Source organism: Lonchura striata, chromosome 1A (assembly GCF_050655825.1).
Source record: "Lonchura striata isolate lonStrDom1 chromosome 1A, ASM5065582v1, whole genome shotgun sequence".
Lineage (NCBI taxonomy): Eukaryota > Metazoa > Chordata > Aves > Passeriformes > Estrildidae > Lonchura > Lonchura striata.
The window spans coordinates 46,096,282-46,122,598 of record NC_140741.1 but is presented as its reverse complement, the minus strand read 5'-3'; the positions used below and the strand labels follow the sequence as shown (position 1 = coordinate 46,122,598).

At 38.8% G+C, this 26,317-nt stretch overlaps 1 protein-coding gene across 1 annotated transcript in view; it reads right to left on the bottom strand.

Moving 5' to 3' along the window:
• Nucleotides 1-26,317, bottom strand: part of RASSF3 (Ras association domain family member 3) — a 104,087-nt gene that overhangs the window by 68,290 nt on the left and 9,480 nt on the right. The window contains exon 2 of the mRNA XM_085568811.1: nucleotides 8,980-9,104. Within this exon, the coding sequence (XP_085424937.1) occupies nucleotides 8,980-9,104 (125 nt within the window). The remainder of the gene's footprint in view (nucleotides 1-8,979; nucleotides 9,105-26,317) is intronic.

Sequence of the window (26,317 nt, the reverse complement as noted above, 5' to 3'; positions counted from 1 at the left end):
AAGAATCATGGCATAAGTCATAAGTAATATGAAGGTCACAGATGAAAAGTGATCAAGATGCAAAGTTACTGTTGAATCAAAAATCCCAATTGGATGTCACAACCATAAATGAAAAATGGTAAAGGGACTTTATCTGATTTTTTGAAAGGTTACATCATTTGTGAAATAAGCATTCAGAAAAAAAAAAAGACCAACAAAAAACAAACCAACCCAACACAAAACCAATGACAACTGATCATCAGTGTATTATTTGTAGAACAAACCATATCTGAAAAGCTTGTAGGAGTATACATTTTGTATCTGTGCCTTTGTGTTCCCAAGAAACTGTACAACAGCCTTTTGTATCCAGGCAGTTTTTTTCACTTGGCAGTAAAATATCATAAGGTCTTGGGAAGCAGAGGTGCTGAATCAGCAGTGGACCTATGCTGCAGGAATGGAGATTTACCATAGCTGAAATAAAAAGGGAGGAGGGAACATGACAAACTAGCTATCGCTTGAGATCTCCTGCTAGTGCTAAGAGAACCCAGCATGTTTTGATCTGAGTCAGCCAACTACTTCTTCATGCTTTGGGTAGGAACAAAGAGACTACTCTCCAGGAGTTTAACTAGTAAGACTTCATTGTCATGCATTTAAATGGCATACAACTGGTGACATTTTCCCCTTTCCCAGTAAGAATATTGAAGCATTAACTCTACATCACTGGATTTTTACACAGCTATATAAACTATTTGCAGAGTAAATGGAGCAGGTTTAAGTTCTTATCCCCAGTTCCTGTGGAGCACACTGATATGAGAAAACATATACAAGAATGGAGCTTCGCTGTAAAATGAGATCCCTTGGAAAAGGGAAACAGAGTGCAGCACAGGCACATAGCTGGGGAGAAACTGAGCTGCTGAGAAAAAGTGGGCTCTTCTGCACTGAGGAAGAGTCTGGAGGGCAGCTTTTAGGCAGTGTCACCAGTTAGAGGAAGCCATGAATCAGTATGAAAAAATGCTACCTGCTGTCATTTGATTCCTGTGCTCTGGGAAACAAGACTTTTCATTTCTGTACGAAAAACAAACAGAACAACATAGGCTCTGTTGTCTACCTGATTTCCTAACAGCTGTCTTTGTTACTGTTAGTTGGCATGCTACTTGGATCAAAGACTGGGAACAAATCTTTTCCTATCTTCACCCAGCAATGTTATCATTAAAATAATCAAAAACCACTCCCCACCTTCCTTCCCCACCAGGGAAGGTTTTGCATCATGCCCTTCCTGCACTGAGTCAAAACCAGCAATCTCTTCTGTGTATATTTCCAGCAGCTGCTAATGCCATAAGTCAAACAAAAAGGCCGAAATTCTATTTAAAAAAAAAAAAAAAAGGCAGATAATGTGAAGCTGGAAGAGTATTTGGGAACATAGGTTTCCCAACAGTTTCCCAACAGCTCTGACTTTCTTTTCTAATCAGCTCTCACTGCCATCTCGTTATTTGCTCAGGGCAGGTCTACATGGGATTAGTTAAGTAGTCTGCATCATATCACAAGCCCAGCTACTTTCCTGAATATTCAAATGCAAAATAAAATCATCCTCTTGAGTAAGTGCACTGGAAAATGTCTGATATTAAATATCTCTTCAGCCCTTTGTTATACTTCACAACCCCTTTACTCCTGTGGATTAATAGGTTAGGACAAACCTGACATGGCTGCTGGTAATTCTATTTAGACTGAGGTGTTTAATGGATATGAAAAACATAATCAGGCCATGAAGGGTAGAATAAAAGCCATTGTCACTCTGTTTGCCAGCCTGTCTCTAACTGAAAGGCAAAGTTCAGTACTCCATCTGTTGTTTATAGCATATGGACTTCTGAGAAAAATCAGTGTTAGGACTTCACTGAGACAGAGATTTGAATGGCCCAGCATTTACACACCATTTAACAATTTCCCTACCAGTGCTCATTTTCTTTGCATGTTTTGAGGGTTCAGTAAGGCACTCAGGACACTATAATGATCAGTGATCTATCACCCAGCAATTGTGCAGCTTCCATGAACAATCTACTCTACAACATAAATCAACAAAATACACATCTTCAAGCACACAAGTTTTGATGCAACATCCATTTGCCTTCCTATGCCACATCAAAATCAACTGTCCTAGTGGTTGATGTCCTGATCTGCATGTTGAAAAATCTACCCTGAAGATAAGACAGAAATGTTCTCTGATCCCTCTGCTGCCAACTGTCACAAGCCCAACCCTCAGGCTCCACACAGAACTTAACATTTTAGAGGATCAGTTCTCCTTGAACTTTTTCTCCAACATGATTCAGCAATGCTATTTGAATACTGGAGAACCACCTGGAACATATAGGTCCTGCAACCCTCTATTACCCGTATTAAATTAGCAATGTTATCATCTGTGCTCTGCTGAGATACTGGGAAGATATTGGTAACTTTGAATTAGGAAGAAAATTGGCACAATAAAAAAATACAGTAAGTATTTTACATCCTACATCTGGCACAACACTGACAGCAGTGGAAAGGATTTGAAAAAATATTAGAAATAAATAGTGTAAAAAGAACATTGATCTTACAATGGCAGCTGACAAAATGGCAGGTTGAGACTGGCTACATTTTAGGGAAACATATTTTCTAGGAAGACAATACAAAACTCTTGAATGTGAAAACACCTAACTGTACAAAAAATCAAAAGCACATTTAAAATATTCCCCTTCTCTAATAGCATTTTCCTCTAATTTGAAGCCTTCTTGTTTCTTCAATGGAACTAGAAAATCAGAGGTGTTTGACAACATTGATCTGGTTGGTAAACAACTGATAACTGACCTTCTCTATGTTTCAGTAATGTGTGCCTTAAGCAGTGACCTTGTTACCTTTCTGTTTGAAAGGTTGAGCCTGAATATTGACCAAGTACTTAAAATGGAAAGAAACCTCCAACAAGCCAATTTTAAGAAAAAAAGATTAAAGACAGATTTAGGGATCAAAATGTGTGGGTTTTTTTAAGTTTAAAAAACATAATGGCATACAAACACAATTTAGATTGCTTCTGTGGGCTGAAAATTTCCACCAGGAAGCTGAAATTTATTCTGTTAAAAATATCAATTCTAATGCTAAGTCTATTTGGTGGTATGATGATACAAGTCTCCTCACCACGTGCCCCATCCAGTCTTTACTTACTGGGCTTTGAGGTCTACTTTGAGTTCTAAAACCCTCTCCTTGTTTAAATGTGTCTTTTGGATTCATCCTACTTGCAATATTCAACTACTGCCTCAGTCCCCATCAACCCAAGAATTTGCTCAGTGTGCCCAAGGAAACCCAACAGACTATTCCTTGATGCTTGTGCCAGAGCATACTGAAAAGGTCCAAATATCTGATAGAGCAAATACAACTCTATAAAATGTTACAATTATTTTATGATTTAAAGACCTTAAGTCAGTATTGTGCAAAGCCCATTTTAATAATAATCCTGTGAGGGAGGGTTACAAAAGGTAGTTCCCCAGAAACTGTTGTTGAAAGTCTCAAATTATTTTTTGAAAGCTTGGAACTAATTTCTAGTTTATATAATTGATCAAGTATTTTATTTTTGACAAATGTATTTTCGTAATAGTAACCTGAGCAATATAGAAATTAGAATTGAAATCAGCTTCAGTTTTGGTTTAAAAGCTTACGCAGTTACTGTCAAAATTTAAATCTTGCTTTGCTTGCCAAAACAAACATAATTCAGTTTTCCTATTTTCCTTTCAGCTACTACCAAGCATAACCATGTTTAACATAGATTTGAAATACGTGAGCCATAAACCCCATACCCATTGTACAGAGTACACACCATTACCAAGAATTAGTAGAGGAAAGCAATCAATAACTCAAAGGTAGCTTTCATTGTTAATCAATAACTGCACACACCTACATTATTATATTCTTCTCTGTGTTGTCAATTTTTTCACAATGGGTTATTTTTGAAGAAATGTTCAACTACCATATCTTTTAAGGCAAGGAACTGAAACCACTTTCAGTTTCACGTACATTTAGGCGACAACCTCAGTGGCCTTCCAAGTCCAGAAGTTTCTGTATTAGTACTGTGAGATCCCCTCATTCTTCTCCATGGCATTCATGCAATTTGAAGCAACCTGGGGGGTGTTGTTATCCAAGCCATTTGCAACACCCTATATCTCTTTTTATACTTTACCAACTGCCGTAGGTCTTGTACAAACTTCAACTCTGAATGCCCTCTGTCTTTGAGAAAATTTGAGCATAGTGAGACCTCTTTGGGAAGGCTTGTCAACTTGAAGAAGAAAATAAATTGTATCTGTGACTTATGCATAAAAAAATATCACTTTTTGATTCATCTAGAATCATAGAAAAATAGGAAAATATCAAAATCCACATAATGGCTTTGATACTTCTTAGACTTTTGAGAAGGCCATGGCATGTCAGTCAGAGGTGGTGTGCCTGTAGTCGGCAACGTGGTAGCACAGAAGACAATTGCTGGAAAGGAGCTTTATTCATCCCACTCTGCTTGCTCGTGGAAGAAATTGGCAACTCTTTCCCCAGCTTTTTCTGAGTGTTCTGTTACAAGATTACAGAGAACCTATATGTATAATTTCCTCTTTAATCTCTATAGGAAGTCTGTTCAGGAGGGAAACATCTAGGGTCACACAATTTTCACCTGAGTCATATATTTCTGCCATTGGGTACTTGCAGTATGTTTGACATTGTGAGTTTCATTTCCCTGTATTAACCCCGCAGCCTTAGCAATCTGTAAGAACAGCTTCATCATGGAATTTCCTTGACCTTTTTATAATGAAATATTTATGTGTGTATATATACACCCTCAGAGAAAGAAGCTCAAAAACTAGGCCTTTTGAGTTCCAGCGACTTGTTAACAAAGTCAAGCTGTGTGACCACATTCCAGATTCTGAGACTGTTTGTGCACACTCATGTGTGCACCCAAGTGCTCTGGTTGCTGGCAGAATTGCACAGGAGGGAAATCCACTGGAAATTTGTAGACTCCCTTTGCAAAATCAGCAGTTAACAGCCTGTAAGAAATTCCTCTTTCCTATAAGGGAAATCTTAAGCCTATATTCTCAAACTGTGTCTCAAAGTGACATTTGTTCAAGGTTATTTGGAGTTTAAGGTGTTTCAGCCACATCATAAGTTCCAGTCCCTGTTGTGCTGACAGCACTGTTCACAGGCTGTGTTGAGAACTGAAGAGCTAATTGGGCTTTGCAAGGACAAAGGTTAGAAGCTACAATATTTTCCTGACCCATTGTGAAAAAGCATTGTCCAAAACCAGCAGTCCTGGTGACAGTGGGAGTGGAAGAGCAAAGAGAACATGGAAAATGTATGGGCATGAACAAGCATTCAGGACCAGGAGCTGCAGCAGGGCACCAAGCTCTGCTGCACTCAGGGCATCACCAGGTCACTGCAGCAGAATAAAGGGAAGTTTATATCACCTGTATCAAGTAGGATATACATTCACACTGCCTGAGCAATCTGAAATGGTGTTAGGTCATAGAGAGCTAGAGTGCAAAGCATTGGCTACTATCATCACAAAATAATATTCTCTGTATTTGAAGGAGCTTATGCAAATACAGAGGTGCCATGACTCTTTACAAGAAAAGATCTAACCTGTACCAGCACAAGAGTGCCAATATAATGTCTTCGAACTAGTGCTTTAGTGTCTTAAAAAAACAAATGCACTCCAAATTAGAACATCCCAGGAAGAAAAGGCACAAAGCCCAGGACTGTGGTCTGTTAGAAAGTCATCCCTCTTTATAAATACTAAAAAGTTTGAGTATTCCTGCAAAATCCCTTCACAATTTAAATTGATGTTCACTGTAGGGGTGAGACATTCCCAAATACATGTGTGACTGTTGTAACTCTGCATTTGACTTGCATAGCTCATGCAAAATTAACTGGATTTGCATGCCATGTGATTTTCAAAGTCACGATATAGATAAAGAAAAAGCATGCATCACTGGGGGAAGTTCTGTGCCAAGAATCTAATGCCTATTTTAGCAAATTATGTAGTGCAATGCACAGCTCTGTAAAAGACAGCAAGTGGTGCTGAGAATCCAAAGTCCTCAATAAAAACCCTTCATAATGTTTACTTAAGAAAATCTCTGCTTTGATCCAGTAGACTGAGTGTGTTAGGTTGGCTCCTGGAGTGCCTCTTCTCACAGGCTTCAGGAAGCAGCTTAGTTTTCACCTGAAGTGGAATTGATTTTTGTCCTATGACTACTCCCTGATATCAATCAAAACAATGGAAGTGAAGACAATTGGAAGATTTGCTTCAAAAGCACAGTCCTGCATCTAAGTAAAAGCCTGCAGACTAGACACCATCCATAGAATAAGAATGCAATGATAATTTTGTAAAGAAGATAGGTTCAGTCTTTTTTCCATCCCCTGACCCCTTCACAATCTTACTAAACACCTATTCAATTTCATACATGGGATGCAGGTTCAAACTTTAAACAGAAAGTTAAAAATCACCTTTAAGGCTGATAAAGTCCAGGAAATTCTAGCATGGAAGAAAATAGTAATTTTGAGAAGGCAGCTGAGCTGGGAGTTGTGTTCAATTAAATAGTAACCTAATGCCATCTTTTGCAACAATGTTCCCCTTCAAAGATATTAAAATTATTGTTAAAAATTCTAATTTCTTTTTTAACTACAAGAGAAGTAGATAAGTCCTAGAAAGATAAAGTGGTCTGAGAAGGTCAGTAGCAGAGAAAGGAGCGAATTCAAACCTTGCAGATTCCTGTGGTAGCTCCATCTGCACTGTGCATGTGGGACAGCCGTGTGTAAAGAAAATGACCCAACAGGAAACATTCCAGGTTTTCTGCATGTAAATGGTTGCTGCCTCAAAATCAGCAGATCATGGATGCTGAAAATAGCATTTGAATCCTCATCTTTCATGTATCAGTTGTCGGGCACACACTGACACAAACAGATAGTTAGGAAAGAGATTTGCAACAACTGTCACCCACTGCAAGCAGTCAAAGTGTGACTTCTTCCAAGAGGAAGGAAATCAGTAGGAAAAAACAGTACTTCTTTGATGCGATCTTGTTGCGCACAAAACAAATGCACATGAAATTTGGCTGCCCTAAGTACTGTAAGGCTCAAAGAACAAGAAACAGTTTCCTAGCTCAGTGTTCATACCCAGGACAGCACTTTCATTTTTTAGATCTCTTGCAGGTGAGCTGTATGTGTCTTTTTGAGTAAAAATTATTTTTAATGCCCTTCTCTCTCTGCTCCCGTCATATTTTCTTGCTGACGGTTACCCACACTTCCAAAACCTGCGTTGCCATGTACTTCCTCCTCTCCATCCCTGCTACTCTGCCTCTCAGCATCTGAGTTATTCCCCTTCAGTCTTCCCAACAGCAAGACACATGGAGCTCACACTATGTCCTCAGTCACAGTTTGGGGGGTTGGACAGTTGGGTGGTGGTTGCGTGGCTTCTACAAAAGAAAATGTTGCACTTGCAGAGAAAATTCATGATGACCTGGAGGACACACACCAAGCTCAACAAGGGTGCTCAGAAATTTTAGAATCATAGAATCATTAAGGTTGGAAAAGTCTTCCAAGATCATCAACTCCAACTTTTAACCAAATACTACTGACGCCACTAAACCATATTGTGAAGTGCCACGTCTTCTCATTTTTTAAACATTTCCATAGATGATGACTTCACCCCTTTCTTGGACAGCCTGTTCTAGGACTATCCTGAACAATCACTCTAGTCACTAGAATTCTTTACACATCTTTGTATTACCAAATACTGTTTTTACTTATCTGGATAAGTAAAATTCTACTTTTTGATAGAATTATCATTTCATAAAAGTTGGTTTTGATATAAGTCTGTGGCAAGTTCCATTTTTTTTCCTGCTAAAAAAATAAAATTATAAAAATGCTTCCTGGAATCTGTATGACTTGTATGGCAAGGACTGAGGATAAAGTCTAATCTGTCCCTCACAAATGTTTCCCAGCTGGATTTTAGGCCTTCTGTATATACTATAAGAATTTTGCTTAACAGGAACCTGGAAACAAAAAGAGCTGCACTATTTTAATTTTTTTTTTTATTTGGAATCCTCTGAGAAAATACATCTTTGGTTGATTCACCGGTAAGTGATCATCACCGAGGAATGCAAGCGCTGGGTTTTATCTCAACTGTGCGCAAATATTTCCTGCTGCTTTTGCCACCAAGCTAAGCTTGTTTTGCTTTGTGTGTCCTCAGACTATTTCACTGAAATGGCAGTGCATCATCTTTAGTTAATGATTGTGCTGTTTGGCTTCACATAAATTCTTACAGTGAATAAAATGAGCATTACCAATAATAGCTGGGACTGGGATTGTTTGGGTTTTAACCCTTTCCCCCAGTAAAGACATTTCTTCAATATAATTCCTAAAGATAGTAAAAGGATTAAACTGACCACTGTGCGTATGCATATTCCAATTTGTTTTCACTAATTATGTTTTGAATAACACTTTTCAGTTAAAACAGTAACACTGTAAGTTTAGACCAGACACGCATTAATGAAGGAGTCTTTTGATGCTCAAATAAAAGGTTTGAAAAAAGGAACTTACACACAAAAAACTTGCCACAATTCTTCATCCTCTCTCCCCCCTAAAAATAAAAGCAGGAGAGTGTCTGTATGTTACCACAGGTGACATCTCAGAAGTTTCTATTGATTAGGTGTAAATGACCCCACAGTGGACAAAACCAACAGGAAAAACACTGTTTTGTGGGATTACTTTTCAGTCAATTTAACTGAAAACTAACTGGGGCAGGAGTCACCCAGCTGGCAGCAGCCAGTTGCTCCTCGACCCAGCTGTGCTGCAAAATCACAGCAGTGAGTGGGAAAATCCAGCTTTGCTGGCCATGCCTAAGTGAGACATTCTTCCCAAGCAGCCAGATGAGGCAGTCAGACCACACTTCACAGCAGAGCTGACAAGAGAAAGCAGTAACTACATGAGCAGGAGATCTCTTACCTGACCACTGCTGTAAGATGAATCTAAGGTATCATGCGTAGTGAGGCAGTCCATTAATTTTCCATTCCGCCGGCAGCCCAGGTGCACCAGGTCTTGGCAGTAAGCATGGCAGGTGTACCTGCAATCTTAAAAACCCACACACAGACACCAGGCAAAAAAAAGAAAGGGAAAAAAAAAAAAAAAAGGAAACAAAAAGAAAACAAAAAGACAAAAAAAAAATTAAAATTGTATTTAAAAGTTAGGTTTCTGCAGACAGAACATAGGAGTGAGACACATCCTTATTTGCTACGTGACCTCAGAGCAATAACCACCTCTCAAGTGAATTTCCCCACCCGTATCAAAGATAATAATAGCAACACAGTGCTGGAGATGTAAATTCACCGGAGCGAAGGTGACAGTGCAGCACACCTCCCAGTGTCACACTGACAGGCCTGCAGTCGAGCAGGTCTTTAGTTAGATCAGGGCTGCCTCACTGAGATGGTCTTGCAAAAGGTCCATGACACAAACGAGGTATTAGCTGTTGCAATGTAAGCATGAAAGGGTCATTTCTCAGAAAAGACACAACATTTTTGACTTACAGACAAAAAATTCTATCCACATAGAATTACTGCTGCATATCTTTTCATATTTTAAATTCTAGGTACTCATAAGAATATGCACATGAATATTGAAAGCAGAATAAGTGGCTTATCTGAAGATTAATTATGCTGATAAATCAAATAGTTACCTTCAGTAATAATTCAGAAATTTCACTTGCTGGTTATCAAAGTCAACTAAGATGGCTATTAAAAATGTAAATTCATTATAACAGGCAGATAGCCCTATCTCTAGTAAGAAATAGATGACTCATACTCCCTCTAATCTCAAAGAAAGAATCACTTTAAGAGTATTTGCAAAAACAGCTTGTATTTGCTTTGAAGCCCTGTTGTGTTTGCTGGTTTTCTGCATAAGCTGGGCAGAGTTCACGATGCCATCTTTGTCTAGGACTGAATGTCACTTTCTATTTTTAGGTTTTAAATTGCTTATAATTTTGCCAAAGAGCAACCACTTGCACTTCAAGTTTCCATGCTGGGGAACATCATGCTGTTTGTTTTAGAACATTTCAGCTAAAACAATTCAGCCATTTCCAAGAATGACTTTGGAGGAAATGCTTTAATTTTTTCTAACTAAGCTACACTTCTTTTATTTTCTTGGTATAAAGCTTTACACTTTCAAGATTTATAGCAAAAGATGAATTCTGGATGGGCTCTTCTGTGCCCTTATCAGCTTCTCAAAAATTTCAGTTTTCCTTATGTTTAATTAGATTCCCATTGCAAAAAATAAATTATTGAACCTTTGCATTTCCAATCCATACTCATCATGGTGTAATGGGGCAAGATAGCAGAGTGTCCCCTGAAATGATATTCCTCTTGGCTAGGGACTGGATCTTTAATGCAATACCCCTGTACCATGAGACCATTCAAAAGTAAAAATTATAACGTGGATTAAGTACAAACCTGCAATCAAATTCCTGTGCCTGATACAGAATTTATGCTACATTTATGTTACATACATAATCTTGCATTAAGGCAAGATTAATTGTATTTATTTGGTACTAAGTCAGCCTGTCAAAACCTTTTCAACACCAACGACCCAGCAAAATGAGTTCCTGGATCAGCACTGTGAGGCAGATAACTGGGATGTTTCTGATCTTAAACAGACTGACTTCATCACAACTATATCACAATAATATCACTGTATCTCAAGTCACACTCCTCTTGAGACATCAGCTAATTATGGGTTGCAAAGGACCCTGTTGCAATATAAATCAAAGCCCTGAAAAAGACTCAAACTCTCTAAAACAGTTACTGTATTTAATGCAGAATTTGAAAAAGGTGAATCAATACTGTGAAGACAAATAAAAGAAGACTGTGGAGACAAATAAAAATAATCGTTAGGCAGCTGTATGGTGCCCAGGAGAAATGATAGCTGTACCTACGTCCTTGTGTGATGCTGGCAAGCCACGTTAGGCTTGCTTCAGTTGCTGCCTAATTTCTCCTGGGTTCCACATTTGAGTTCCTTTATCCAGCTTTTAGTAAACATGGAGTATTCCCAGCTGCAGCTGAAGTCAGGGAGAACTGTGCTTTTGACCCAAATGAGGTTTTCCCAGGGCTCTGTTTTATGCTTATGCATCTGGGATTATTTTTCAGATGATTCATGTACCTCATGAAATTCTGGAGGAGACAGAACACTCATTTTCATGGATGACTTGAGAAGAGAAGGATTTTGTCTTTGGGAAGGGAGCCCATAAGACACAGTGGAAAAACCAAGAGGAATAAATAAAATAGAGAGCCATTGTTTATCCGGAAAGAGAACAGGACATCTCCACAAGAAAGCCAGGATTGGAGCACTTAAATAAAAATTACATTACACTGCAAAAGCAAAAGAAGATAAAATGAATGTAGTATTTTAATTTCCTTTTTTCCCTTAATTTCTGTGTTTTTTACTTTGCAAGTTCAGTTCATTTATCTTCTTTAGAAAAAATGCATATGAGATTGCACTGTATGGCCACCCTTCAATTCTCCCCCTGTAATTCTGACAAAGCTGGCCATTTCAACTACAAATAGTCTAAAAGCTAATTAAGTTTTATGAAAATTATATCCAGGCTAAAGGAGGGAGACACAAACTAACACCCACACTCAGGGCAAAGCTGGCAAAATTCAGCCATTACGCCATTGTCTGTCCATGTCTGGACAACCTGCTACTGCACATCACCTGCGTGGTGAGGAGGTTATGGGGAATCTCCTACAAATCTGTAGGACACCAGGGTTCACTAATTTCCCAACTTCTTGTGACTGCACAAGTGTATGTACTGAGCATGCACCAATTCACAAATAATATTAGCAGAAAATCTGTTAGCTAAACAGTGTTCTGAAACAGGATTGCTTATTCAGTTAGGAAACATTAACTCTCAATGCTATTTTCTTTGCCATTTATATTCATTTTAATTTGTGAGTCCATAATGTCATTTGCAAGACAAGCTCATAACTTCCACCTGGTTATTATAGGCATAATTACAAAAAATGTGAAAGCTTAATCTCTAAAATTGTTTCAATCTTAAGCTAGATTTTAACATATTATTTATAAGTTTAATAAGCAAGATTAGAAAAAGGATGTTTTTTTCCTAAAACACTGGATCTATGTATGATCTTTTTTTCATCTGTGTTTTAGCTTTAAATATATTATTTCATTCCAGTTGTGGCATACAATGTTCCACAAAGGTTTAGACAGCATCAAATTTTAAAAATACCTTCTTCTGGTAAACCTTTACTGCAGCACTTCCAAATTTCCATGAGTTCAAAAAATAGCTATAATTCTGCAAAGACCGTTATGGTCATCAAATCATGGATTGCTGTATTTCTGCTTCGAAAACAATCAGAATCAGGTGCTCTTTCCTGATGTGGTCTGAAATGAATCCTGTTCTTTGAAATCAGACTCTAGGGACCCAGTACATTTGATAAAAGCATTCAGTCACAATTAGGAAAGCTAATAGTTTTATTTTACTGATGCTCAGACTGTCATGTACACTGAATTTATATATGAAAATTATGCATCAATGCATATTAATTATGCAAGTTGTCCTGAATTATTAAGAAATGCAAAGTAAGTATCTATTTATTAAACATATTAATATTATGGTTTGGAAGTTTCATTGTCAGTTACTGAGACATAATGAAACACCTTATGATTTATTATTCTATTGCAACATTGTCTTTACTAGAGTCATAGAAAAAAATAACTTATATTATTGCTAGAAATCAACACCACTCCTGTCCTGCCCTAGTAGGGGTGAACTGTAAGGCTTCAACATGTTCATTTTACATGAATGGACCCAATGTGATGTTTGGCTTTTCTTCACCCAAAACTTGACTTTGCCTGATAGCTTGTAAATGGCTGTTCCCATAACCAATTTGCTCCAGGGCAGTGCAGCAGAAAGCAAGAAAAGGAACAGGCAGGAACCCAAAAGATGCTCCAATGTCAGAGCTTAGTAACTATTGCGAAATCAGGCAGAGGCAGGCAGAGGCTCAATAGCAAAGTGTCTCTATCCTGCTGTGGTCTCCTGTGCCTAGGAAACTTGTGATTTCATTTCTGTGATAGCCCAGAAAAATTTTACTCCCAAATGGATATGCAAAATTACGTTGTGCCTAAACAACTGAAGCACATGGAAAGTTCAAAGCCAAATTTGTATTACTTTTGCATTATTTATCAACCACAGTAAAAAGTCTTTATTAGAAAGTGTCAGGAGGATACACAACTTGGTCCTACTACTGTGTTGGGAAGTTAGCAAGTAAAGTCATCTTTACATGAGAACCTGTAGCTTGGTTCTCAGCAATCAGAATAGAGTTTTAGTGCTGTGCTTGCTCTATGGAAAGTATGCCTGTAAAGCTTCTTGGAAAAATTATTCACACTATGTGAGGTGTTTAGTGCTTTAATTTTTAATCAATTTTCAGTGAGCAGGTAACAAAAGGAAGGAGAATTAAGTTTAGCTATATTTCTCCTGCACAACAGAATTGAACTGTGTTGTTTCTACAATACATTGGTATCAGCATGTCACATTTCAGTTAATGCTTAATATATGTTGTGTTGGCCTTTTTTTGCTGATGCTTAAATGTCTACATTCTAGTGTGATGCTAAAGTTGCTATAAAGATCTTTTTAACAGTTTCACTCAGTTCCGTAATGGAATGAGTAACCTACTTGAAATAAGCAACCTTCAGAAAGCTCTAAGCACAACTACTAGGAGGTGGAGATCTGCTGTAATAAGAGTTTTATCTCTATTAAATACTCCTTATTTCTGCTTGTTTGTTTATCTGTTAGTCACATGTAACATCAGTCTGAGATTAAAATAACGTTCTCACCATATTTCTCAATTAGAGATTTTTTTAGGGATCACTGTTATTTTCAGATAATATATGATTTCTGAGGTCCTTATGGCCATCCTTTCCCCTGAGGGATCTTTGTGTGTATTTTGTGCTCCTTCCCTACTGGGAAGCTACACAAGGCTTAGATCAGATTGAAGTCCACATCTTCCAAACTCCTGTAAAGCTGTGATTGTCTACAAGTACCACTTAAGGTCGTCTGCTGTGTCTCTATAGACTCTGCTGTCAATAGATGCAATGGCAATTCACAGCCACAGGTCAAGACCCTTTTTGGGATACACACTTCCCACAGAGAGGATCCTCTGTCATTTTCCCAAGAACAGAAAGACCATAGAACCGGCTTAACTTGCTGTCTAGGGAAATTGTCCAAGAAGCACTTGAACTGCAGTTCTATCTGTAAGTGTCACAGCCTAACTCAGGGTCAGGAACCCTGCCTTGGAGACAGGATAAGTTCCTGTAGCAGTCTCTATTAAGAGACTGTTAATGCTCTATTAAGAGCATATATTTGGACCTCAGCAAAAGACAAGTGCTTTAATAAAACTGTCCAGGTTCCAACACAAATGCTTGCGCTGCTTTTGTTTTGCCAAGTGTCTCACTGAGATGGAGTTTGGGTACTACACAAAAAACCTGCCATATTACTCACCAGTTTCAGATTCAGAGTTTTTAGATAACAGTTTATCTATCATCTAGGCAGGCAACAACCTGATTCTGCCACATGCAAAGGACATTACATTTGTAAAGTAGGAGGGAGTGATCAGTCTTTTGGTAAGAAGAAAACACTTCCTTGAGTGAATCACTGAGAACACCAAGGGAGGCTCAAAGGAGAAAAGAAGGTATAAAAATCAGCAGCCTGCATGAACCTGGGACTGTTTGATGTCTTCACGGTCTGGGAACTCAGGGTCCATATTTCTGATTTTATGCACCAGATAGCAAATAATTGGTTAATACCTAAATTCAGCTTCCCATCTACAAAACAGGAAAGAATGACAGGTATTTTAGAGTAAACAGTCTGAACTGGATTTTTTTTTCAGTTTCTGCTACTCAAACCTCTATAACCCTCCAAAATTCTGTCATCTATCTTAGAGCCTTTAAATACTTTTCTTTGGTATGAGCTAATGTTAACATGGTTTGTTCCAGACGGTTTGCTAGATAACTGGTAAACACCAGGACACGTGTTCTGTGTCATGGCTATCCTTGGCCAGGGAGAGGAGATGAGGCAGGCTGGCCAGGAATGGTATCTCAGGGTAGCTCACCAGCCTTTTCTGAGAAGTGGAAGGTGACATTGCCATCCAGCTGCACATTGGAAAACTGACATGTAAGTGTTAGCATGGATAAAGCATCACTAAAAGACCACTGTTAGCCAGGTAAGGTTGCTGGCAGTTGCCACAGAGAAGGTTCCTGACTGAGGGAGGATTCCCCACTCTTGGTGCCAGTGCCACAAGAAGGGTCAGTGATTCAGCTACTGAAATCTGCACTGGTTCTCAGATGCTTAAACATCTCTGAGCCCTAAGTGACCTGGCCCTAAGTGACATAGGAGCATAAATCCCATTGATTTACTTTGGAGTACTAAAGAATTAAAATCAATCTAATTGGTTGATAAAGCTTCTTTGTATTTTTATCAATGTGACAAAACTCAAGTCTTCTCCCTCCTTCCAGAGCTTGCCAACATGATCCAGTGAAGACATGTCACAGGAGACTCTTGCACAAACGTGGGATCCTACATAACCAGCCTATAAACAGGCTTCTGCTCCTGAAATCTATTACACTTCTTTTGGCCAGATACTGCTCTGCATACAGTCCCATTTACAGTCACCACTCCCACAGAAACAGAACACCCAGTGTTTGCCGGACTACCCTGAAATAATCACAAAATCTGTTTGCAAACAAGGCTGAGAATATTCACTTCATTCAATAGAAGTATGGGTTAAAACATAAAGTTGCAATAGGGGAAATACTTTAAAAATTAAAGCCCAAGACAAGAAAAATCAAGTTTAGGTTATGTTTACTTCTCACAGGCTCCTTTATCTGTTTCAGCATCATACCTAGCTGGAGAGCTGGACCACACCCCCACCTCAGGCTATACCATAGCTATCATGATTTTGGGAGCTCTTAGTATGCCAGTTTCTGGGAGGCTGACTGAGAGGTAGATGGCTGAGCTCTCTCTCCCCAGGAAACCTGAAATGCCTCCTTCCTGTAAGGGCTCCCCTGCAGGTACCTGGGCATGGGAACACCACAAAATAATGCCAGTGTGAGAGGAAGGAGAGGCCTCATTTCTCCTTTAGTCTTCTTCATATACAGATATCTATAGCATTCTTTAGTTTTTTTAACTTCCAGCTTACAGCCTAAGAGACAACTTCCTTGTGCTGATTACATTGCTTTTGCTCTGAGTGTTGAGACTCCGACTTCTCCATGCTAGATAGAGGTGGGGAGGCCAAGTTCCTCTGTGCAGTAACTCCAGGCAATGAATTAGAGACAAAATGTGGCAGATACCTTGACATATCACCATGTCTATCCTTTCATGACAAACCTCAGAGAGTGGTTTTTGTACACCTGACCCAGTGAACCACAGACCCCTCTCACATAGGCCCATAGGCTCCAGAAAACCTGGTGGACCTGGATAGTGTCAGGCTTTACTGACCACATGTACCAGTGACAAAACCAGGGTACCACATAGGAACTGGATTTCTTCTTCAGCTCAAGAGCAAAGAGATTGCATTTCTGGAACAGAAAACAAATCTTATTCTTCATTTCTGAACTGCAGTGAAGTAATGCCACACACCCAAAAAAGTGCTCCATAGGTAAAATCCTAGATTTGACCTGTCCTAGAAATCAGCTTATGATAGTTCATTTACATTTGATTTCCTAAAGAAGTATTGATTTTAAGCTAACTTGTGCAAGCCTGCAGCAGCTGTTGGGTATCTCTACACATCATTAAGCAGCACAGGGGAAAAGCAGAGGGCTAAGCCCCTGGCCAGCATCCAGCTCGCAGCCTTGTGCTGTGCCACACACAGCCCCCAGAGTCAGGCTGGATGGACAGATAGCAGTAGCTCCCCAGCAAGTTCTGGCTGCTCCACCTTTTACCACCTGCTCCATAAGGCCAAGCAGCCAGAGGAGTGTCTTTGCATTGCACTGAGCTACACTTGCAGCAGCCACATGGCAGCAGAGTAGCTAGGATGGTAAAATGGCAGCTATAGCCCCTTTCCTCTGACAAACCTGTCCACAGGCATTTGAATCCCAGCTACCAGCCTAATCCACCAGACCCAGTAAATTCTACCAATAGTCTAAAAGCAGCTCAGGTTGTCTTTAAATTAAATCAAGTTTTCATATGAAGACCACAAAACCCAGCAGCTCAGAGCAGATGCTGAATTCCCAACTTCTGAGGGAACAGATCCTGAACAAGAATGGGGATGTGGGTCTACACACATTCTCACACCTGATTTTCCTTTTGTGGTGGCTTCATAAAATGCATTTGAAATCCACCTTTGACAGAATCAAAGGCATCAGATATTACATTCAATAAACACCTGGCTCGGGAACACATTGCTGTATACACTTCTGCATTGAAAATGCAATGGAAAGAAATAGCAGAATTTCTGTTTAATAAGTCAAAAATCAGTCCAAAATATTTATGCAGTTCTACTACAAGTCATGCTGGCATCTTGGGACTTCCACTTGCTTTGACTGTTATCCTCTTTCCAACATTAAATACCTAAAAAAATTGGTAGAATATCCCTTCCATATAAAAAACCAAAAGTGAGCTTTCACTTTTGTATGCAAATCCAATAAAAATGCTGGTTTTTGAAAGCATTTACTCTAGTGCCCTCTATTGCTGAATCCCTGAAATAGCCAGCATTACGGATACTCACAAAGCAGCATTTCCTTTTGTTTTCACTGAGCAACCCAGTGAAAACACAACAGGAAAGAAAAGTATAGTTTAGGTGTCTCCGTCTGTACACTCCCAGAACTGTGAGTTCCTGACCAGACCTGAGTTAACAAACTCCCTCTTCTTGCTGGAATTGGTAACAAACAAGAGTTTCAAGTTCACAGAGGAGATGGAACACAGAAAAATAGTCCTGAGAGCTCGGAAGAGCTCCCTGCTTTACCTGGCCACAACGCTGGGATTGGGAGTTAATTCTGAATAGCTGCTGCAGGATCAATGATCACTCCATTAGAGGAGTGAAACAGCAGTTATATCCTACCAGGACAGAAGCCAGACCTCTAACTGACAGATCACATGAAATTTAAAAGTTTAGACTTTCTGCCAAACAAAACCTGCAGTCTTTTCTGTTTAAATGTGAGATGAGAAAAAAGTTGACTCAAACCCATCAAATTAAATTAAGTTTAATACAAAAATAGTTGCACTTGTGCAGATCACCTCTCACACTGGCTACAGCTCAATTCTAAACTGGCTTTTGCATGCTGCATCCAAGCTTGGTCTATGTTTACATCTCAAGCTCTAGCATTACATTATCTCCTTAAAATAGGTAATTCCACACTACTAATTTATTAATGTTACTCTTCATAAATGACCAATTCACAGCTTTTATTTCAGGCGTTACGGGTCATCATACCAGCCCTGAGAGAATCTTGAAGCAGCTGTACTGGAGAGGTGCTTAATGAAATGCACAACAGCTGGTCATTTTCTTCCACTCATCCTCCTACTAGCACCGAGGGTAGCAAAGAGGTGCAGTGGAGAACCAGCATCTTCTAACTGCTTTTGCTTGACATTGGCAAAAGAAACAAAAAATGTAGCATCAACAAGAGATGTAGAGCTTCAGGGCTACAGTTCCCAAATGCCTCTATGCTCTATCACCTGTGTTAGGACAAAACTCCCTCCATCTTTCCCAGAGGTGGCCACTCTACTACTCAGAACCCCTCTGCAAGCTCTGCATGCTCAGCCTGAAAGGGCCACACTGGCCCCAGATACTGCAAGGGCTCCAGTGAACTGTGGGGATGACCAGGAGAACTTTTTTCAGCTAAAAACACAAGAGTTTTAGGAGCTCACTGGAAAGTTACAGTACCCATGCAGGAGACAACAGGCCTGACCGTAGGGACTGCATACGGGTCACACACCCCTGGCCCCAGGGAGACAGGACGGCGATGGCTTTCACCAGTTGGGTTTTGACAAGGTATGCTACCTCTACATACCCAAACTATTGCCAGAATAATCCAGTTAAAGAGGTCACAGAAGGATGTGGGCACTTATAGCATAAGCCATCATATGTTAGTTGGTCAAATATGAAAACAAAAAAATTAATTTACAAATATTTTAACCTAAGACAATCTAAGTTGAGATACTGAATTATCATTGTCCTCCCATCCCATATGTGTTATAGATTTATCAGCTGGATATATTTTGAAGAGAGTGCTGAAAGGTTGAATTTTTGTACTGCATGATCAGTCAAAGCTTTATATTTTAAAGAATTATCTTTGAGGAGGTAGCAAGTTTAAAGCATGTCATCATACCCATGTAAAGATTTCCACTTATTTTGTATAACACATAGTCTTACATAAATGTAATTTTATATTGGATGCTTAGCCATTCTTACCAAAAGTAGTTTGAAACCAATAAAAATATTCTAACTTTAACATTAGAGAAGGACTAAAGGAGTAACTCAATAGAGCAGAAAAGTTGCAAAAAATGTTAATGAAAGGCAAAGGGTAAAAATCAACTTCCAGCTGCCTGAAATATAATCAGTTTAAAATTCTGTCAATAAATTCTCACTTTCTGTCCTCTGAAAGAACCTTCCAAAGTACCTAGTAGAAACAGTAGCTCAAAATGATGAGAACTCTCACCAGATGAGAGCTGAGAATAAAGGTCTTCATGAGCCAGCAGAACTTGGCAAGAAACAGGACACAAAATCATCCACCTCAGACAGACTTGATTTCTGTAGTTATTTACTTATTGTAATGGCTGCAGAACAAGCAGGGTTTGCCCCTGGGGCAGTTTTGCAAAGTAAAAAAAAAATATTAAAAAAAAATCAGCAAGCATCACGCTTTTTATGTTTTCCACAGGATAATATGGGATTGTCTTCTGAGCATGTCTAAAATCTGACTTAACAAACTCCCTCTTCTTGCTGGAATTGGTAACAAACAAGTTTCAAGTTCACAGATGACATGGAACACAGAAAAATAGTCCTGAGAGCTCAGAAGAACTCCCTATTTTTTTCTATATAAGCCTAAAAAACATCGTAAAGGTTTAAATCAATGCAGATCATAAAATTATCTCTTCCAGGGGGGTGCATTAGTTGCTTAAGGAGAAATTCATGAAAGAGTAACAGTTGTGAGATCTGAGCCACAAAATTATCTCAGACTAATCCTTAATTGTTAAAAGTCATCTTAAATCTTTAAGCAAGAAGATTTATGTGGCTTTCAAAGCTTTTATTGTAGCTTCAATTATCATAATATTGAATATTCTTATTTTTCCAGACCCTCTTTAAATCTCGTTACATTCCTGACCTCAGCAGCATCCTCTCGTAATGAGTTCTACAATTTAATTACATACTGAATTAAAAATAATTTTGAAAAATCCTTTTATCTGCTTTATATTTGTCACCCCTCACCTTATTCCTCTGCTATAAGACAGAGAAAACAGGAGTTACATGTCTATTTTGAATTTTTGTATCATTCTATAGTCTTATCATGGCTCTTCATGATATTTTTTCTAATTCCTTTGCCTTTCAATATCTCTCCCTGTACATACATACTTTATCATGATAAAATTTCTAGTCACATGATGTGCCAGCATAAATTCTCCTAAGATGCTGTAGGAAACATTCAAACATATTTCAAAGAAATGAAGGCTCCAGAACCCTAAAATCTACATCCCTCAATTTAAACCTCTTATGTAATGTACGCTTCATCAAACTAAATGCAGTTAAAATATTATCAGCTACATTTAGTATATTCTGAACCATGTCTAAGATATTTTTTTAATCCTTCAGTAAGTAACTTAATCAAAATCAGTGACTGAAGAATGCTCACAAATTTTCTTCCTTCTTTTAGAGCTTTGCAAGGAGCACATTAGCTGTAGGCCAAAGTCTGGCCACTAATCCCAAAGTGCCCATCCAAGGACAGGCTGAAAAGCTAAACATTTTTAGGAACAGCAACCTAATCATGCTTTGACAGCTCTTTCTAAAATTATGTCAAATGCACCTTTCTGAACACAGTGACCTACAACAATACTAAATTCATTGTTATACTTAAAAAATAATTTTGTGCTTCAGCAGATTTTGTTTCTGGGTCAAGCAGAGAGGACAAGGCATCTTGAGACATGGAGTGATAGAAGCAGAACAAAAGCAGCAAGTCTGAGGGTACTATGCAGAGGCACAGTGCCCATCTCTTGGTTTACATGATGAATGAGATCACCCAAAATCTAAGAGATAGCAGAGAACATAATCTCTGACCTTCCTAACATGTCTAAATAACGAAATTTTCTATTTTGTTGTTGTTAAAATGTTACTTTATTATTAAAGCACATGTGGCTAAAAATTATCGGTAAGTATTACTGAAAGCTTTAATTGCCAGCTAGTTATTAATCCATGGGGCAAGCCTAGCGACACAGAATTGTTCTACTGGGTCATCCTGGGTCCTAGCTCATCCTGAATGAAAAATTCTGTAAGTGCCAGTCCTGGAGTAAAACCTACCAGGAAAAGACAGCAAAAAGTTGTTGGATTCTAGGAAGCAAGGGTAAATCTCTGTGTACCAAGGGATGGTAGTCAATTCTGATCAGGGCAGATGGTCAATACTGCTCAGGGTAGATTGTCAGTACTTCTCAGCGTAGGCTTTTGAGTTGAATAACTCTCTCAGAAGGACAGAAGGGCACCTTGGTAAAGAATTACCAAATTGTGATGTTTCAGAGTCGAGGAAGCTGAGGAAATGGGTAATTTTGTAATTCACCAAAAACTAAAGGGAAATTCTGGACACTGAAGAAAAATGCAGAAATGTTTGTGGACGTCAGGGTAGCTAAGGTTTAACTAACAAGTGTAACTTACTGTCTTTGTACAGACTAAAGAGAAATCAGGAGCTGTGTCTCCTCCCCTGTGAGAGGAGCATCAGGACTTCAGCTTCCAGTTTATAAGAATGGGTTCTGTAAACTTACAAGAAATTTGAGTTGAATTTTAACACTGAGATTTTTTCTGCTTGGACTCAACCTTCCACTGAATTGACACATTTCCATCAAACCCACAATTTTGTGACAAATATCTCATTGCACTGGTAGCAAAGGACTTCTAGGGCACTTCAGACATATTCACAAATTCAGTTCTAAAGAGGTGCTAAAGCATACACTAAAAATGATCGTAAAAAGATAAATTTTATTCAAACCACCAGATGTAGAGGGAGAAGGAAGGCAACCCACAAAAAAGCATTATTTTTAAAGCACTCAGAGTTCACCTCTTTTCTTGTTACAAGTCACAGATACAATTATTTTTTTGCAATACTGGGGTAAAAGATAACTGGCATGCAAACATTTTCACACATGTGTAACCCAGCTAGCAATTAAAGCTCTCCATAGAAGTTATTGATAGTTTTTACTATCAATAATTAATAAAGGAGATGCAGGAATGATCTGATGTGTTAGGAGGACTCAGGATGATTTGCATGTATTAGGAGGACCTGAGATTACCAGTATTCCAAGAAAGGTTCAAAACTCTAGATTCATCAAGGAAAGTTTCATACAGACTTCAATGTCCTGAGATTTCCTTGTGAATATTTGAAATCTGTGGATTCCTTTGGGAAGAAGTCATGTGTCATTTAGGTCCTAACACCCTTACTGTGACAGATTTCAGATGGCACATCCCCTTTCAAGAGTCACAGATCTGTTGTCTCAAGTACAACACTAAGCTGCTCAGCTGTGGAACTGACCCAAAGTCTGTGCCATGCAAATACAAACTTGTTATTAATGTTGCAGAATTGACAAGTTCACCATTCTGTTCCAAAGAGTCCCAGTCAAAAGAAATCTGACCTTGTACCATTAGTCCCTTAAGAAGAACATAAAGAACTTGGCTTCCCCCACTATGGCAGTGCACATTCTTCCAACCCCCTGAGAACATGCCTCAGCCCCAGCCTTCACAGACCGTGCTAAAGGGACAAAACGGTATTTGGGCTGTAAGGGCGTTTATGAGAATGTTAATCTGAGAGATGCAAACAGTTTTCTGCCAGGCTTGGACAATGATCAGAACACTGAGATGCTGTGAGGAACAATGCCTTTAATAACTGGTCAGCTGAGCTGTACTGCATTTCAGCTGATAAAATGGAAGAGCAGGCAAGTGCATCACTGCTGAGCATAAGCCCCTCTAAGCTGCCCATCACTTTGTGTGAACACTGGTACAATGAGTTAAAGTCTTTAGTCAGTTCAGTCTTTGCACAGCCTTCTAGATCAATGAACAGCTCAAGGCAATTCTAAATAACTTTCAGGCAATTATTTGAGTCATATCAGAGCTCCTATATACATACCTAAGGAAGAAACATGGCAAAAACAAGATACCAAATATCAGTGATGTGAATAAATTATGCAGCTGCAAAAGAACTCTTTGCCAGAACAAGCCTGATGAACCTTCTATTGCTTTACCAGAATATTTTGACAGTTTTGCCTAATGACCCTCCAAGAATGAAAAAATGCAAACAATTCTGGCCTGGAAAAATTAACCAGTTCAAAGAAAACAGATTTTTTTTTTCCCCTCTTTTTTTGTTTTTTGTTTGTTTGTTTGTTTTGTTGTTTTTGTTTTGTTTCGTTTAGCAGGAAAAAATCTGGGGAAAAATAGCAGCAGACTTACCCGGAGATTTCCAGAGAAGTTTTACCGTCCTTCTCCTCGAACTGCTCAATGATTTAGGAAACCAGTAAAAGAAACGTGCTATCCTCCTGATGGTTTTGTTCAGATCATTTCTCACTGCCATGGCTGAAAGGGCTCCACTGCTACCCCAGGAACAAGAGGCACATGTATCCAGAGGAGAGAGGAGAGCCCACGAACACCCACAGCGAGTGCGCTGGCTCTGAGCTCAGCGTCAGCCAGCACGTCTCAGGACCACCTGTTAGTCCTAAATCCCCTCCCTCTCCGTCACTCCACTCAGAGCCCTCCAGACCTCCCTCTTTATTACAAGAAGCAGCTATTTTAATAGATGCTTCAGCTAAAGAAAGACCAATGCTCTGGAGTCTTAACCTGTTACTGTGTTTCCAATGATGTTAAGACATGTTTTCTGCAGGAAAGGCTTTGAAGGGCTCCTTTTTTCATCTGTAGCTACCTTTTCCAGGCTGAAAACAAATAAACATCAAAACTGATAGTGACAAGTAGTCTTTCAAAATCCCTTAATGTAAATCAATGTATTTCCTCTGTAAAGAGAGTCTCTCAAAGACTTTCTTCTGAGCAGCAGAAGGTTCTGAGCAGCAAATTTAACAGAGATTTCTATGGATACACACATTGTTCAAAATGAGACTTTCCTCTTAACGGAGTTTAAGGCAAATGTAAGAGTCAAATCATTCACTGACACAATTTACTTAAAAATTGAGCACCTATTAATATATCACTATACAAAGAAATTAACAGTATCTCAATACATAGCCTACACCTGCTCCAATCATAGTACATATTAAATTGTAAATCCAGAGATGCTATTTACTGCAATGCCCCCTGCAAAATTTACCACAACTTCTAAAATACACTTTTAAACAGTAAGACTATATAACAATTTCCCAAGGATGGTATGATTTCCTTGACTATGTGTCCAGCTTCTCACATTTGATTTTATTTTTTTTTTCTTCTTCTAGATCTGAATGGCAGAAATCCCTGGAAAATCAAGACTAATGTCATTACAAAACAAAGGTCCTTTTGTATCAACCTTTAAACTACAGAAAGTAAGGGTTTTGTTACACCAGCTATGTTCACAGCATACAGTTAATAAATCTTCCAGAATTCACAGTGTATTTTTCTACACTAAAATATGTGAAGTATTTAACTCCATTTTTTACATCTGACTTTCTAAACATGCTGCTGCTAGTCAGGACTGAGCTACTGGTTTCTGATTGCATTTCCTGTTGTCAGTATGTCTCTAAAAACAAATAAACATTTCTATTTATACTGTATCTGTCACAATTCTTTAGCCAGTGTCAATGAAAAGAACAGAAGGCAGGACACAGACCACTGGATTTTGTCTCATTTGAGCTCCACCCTGTCATACCAGAAGGAATTTAGTAGCAAAGTGACAGTTTTAGCAAAGCAGGAGGTCTGTCACCCAATTCAGAACAAGAAAGGAGCACAGTTAAAGGCCTGACAGACAGATTGCTTTTCTTAGGAAATAGGAGGAGTCTGAGTGTGTACTGGCATCTGTGAAATACAAGATCAAACAATGACTTCTTTTTTTTCTGAAATTTTTACATATAAAATTGAATGAAAATCAAAGTAGCATAAAAAACCCTGAACAATTTCACACCCTAAGTAAATATGTAATAAATTGACTAGTTTTGCGATTTGTCAAAGAATATATATATATCTCCTTTAGCAGGATATGAAGGGGACATGAATATTTTTTTTGACTTAACAGAAATTGCTGATATAGTATCTTTATACTGGAATTTTATGAGGCTTTAAAACTTACCCAGTTGGAACAACGTAAGGGGATAAATTGACTTTGTTGATGATGGTAACAAACCTGTGGATGTTTATACCTGACAATATTTAGTGAAACAAAAATAGGCAAGAACATAAAACACTGTGTATTACTTTAAAGCAAACGGATCTTACTTTATCCAAAGACTTCACTGGGATGAATCTGGCAATTATACTGTGCAACAAACCACGTAATACAGATGAGAACACAGACCTGAATTCAAATTAAACTGAACAGCAGTGGTAGTTGCAATATAGTAATTTCACAACTTCTACATCACTTTACATTTTTAGGCCATAGTTAGGCCAAAATGCAAAGCTAATGAACAGCCTGCCTCCCACAGCTCAGGGATCGGGGTGTGTGATGGTGACGGGAGTTCCTCTCAACCTGAACTGCTAGCTTTAGAATATGAGCCACTGTGCTGTGCACAGGAATGCACTGCTCTCAGCTGGACTCAGGAAAGTCCACAGAGCTCCTCCTAAGACAACTCTGATTCCTCACATTACACTCATGTATTATTAACGTTAAGAATTCACTGTATTAGAAAGGTACTACACAGGGCTGCATATGTACCTTTCAATCTACTCTGACAGAGAGACAGCACAGAGATACTTTCCAAGGAGGACAAAAGGACCTGAAATGTGAGCAGACTCAGACTCTTGATCACTGCCTCTGTTTCAGGAAAAAAGCCACGTAAGGCTTTTTCCTACAACAGACTTCAACCCCCAGGTCATACTCTGCTCATCTGAGCAGTGTCTGGAGGAGGGGAGGGAATGACTGCTGCCTTCATTGCTGTCCCACCTGCCTGGGAAGGGAG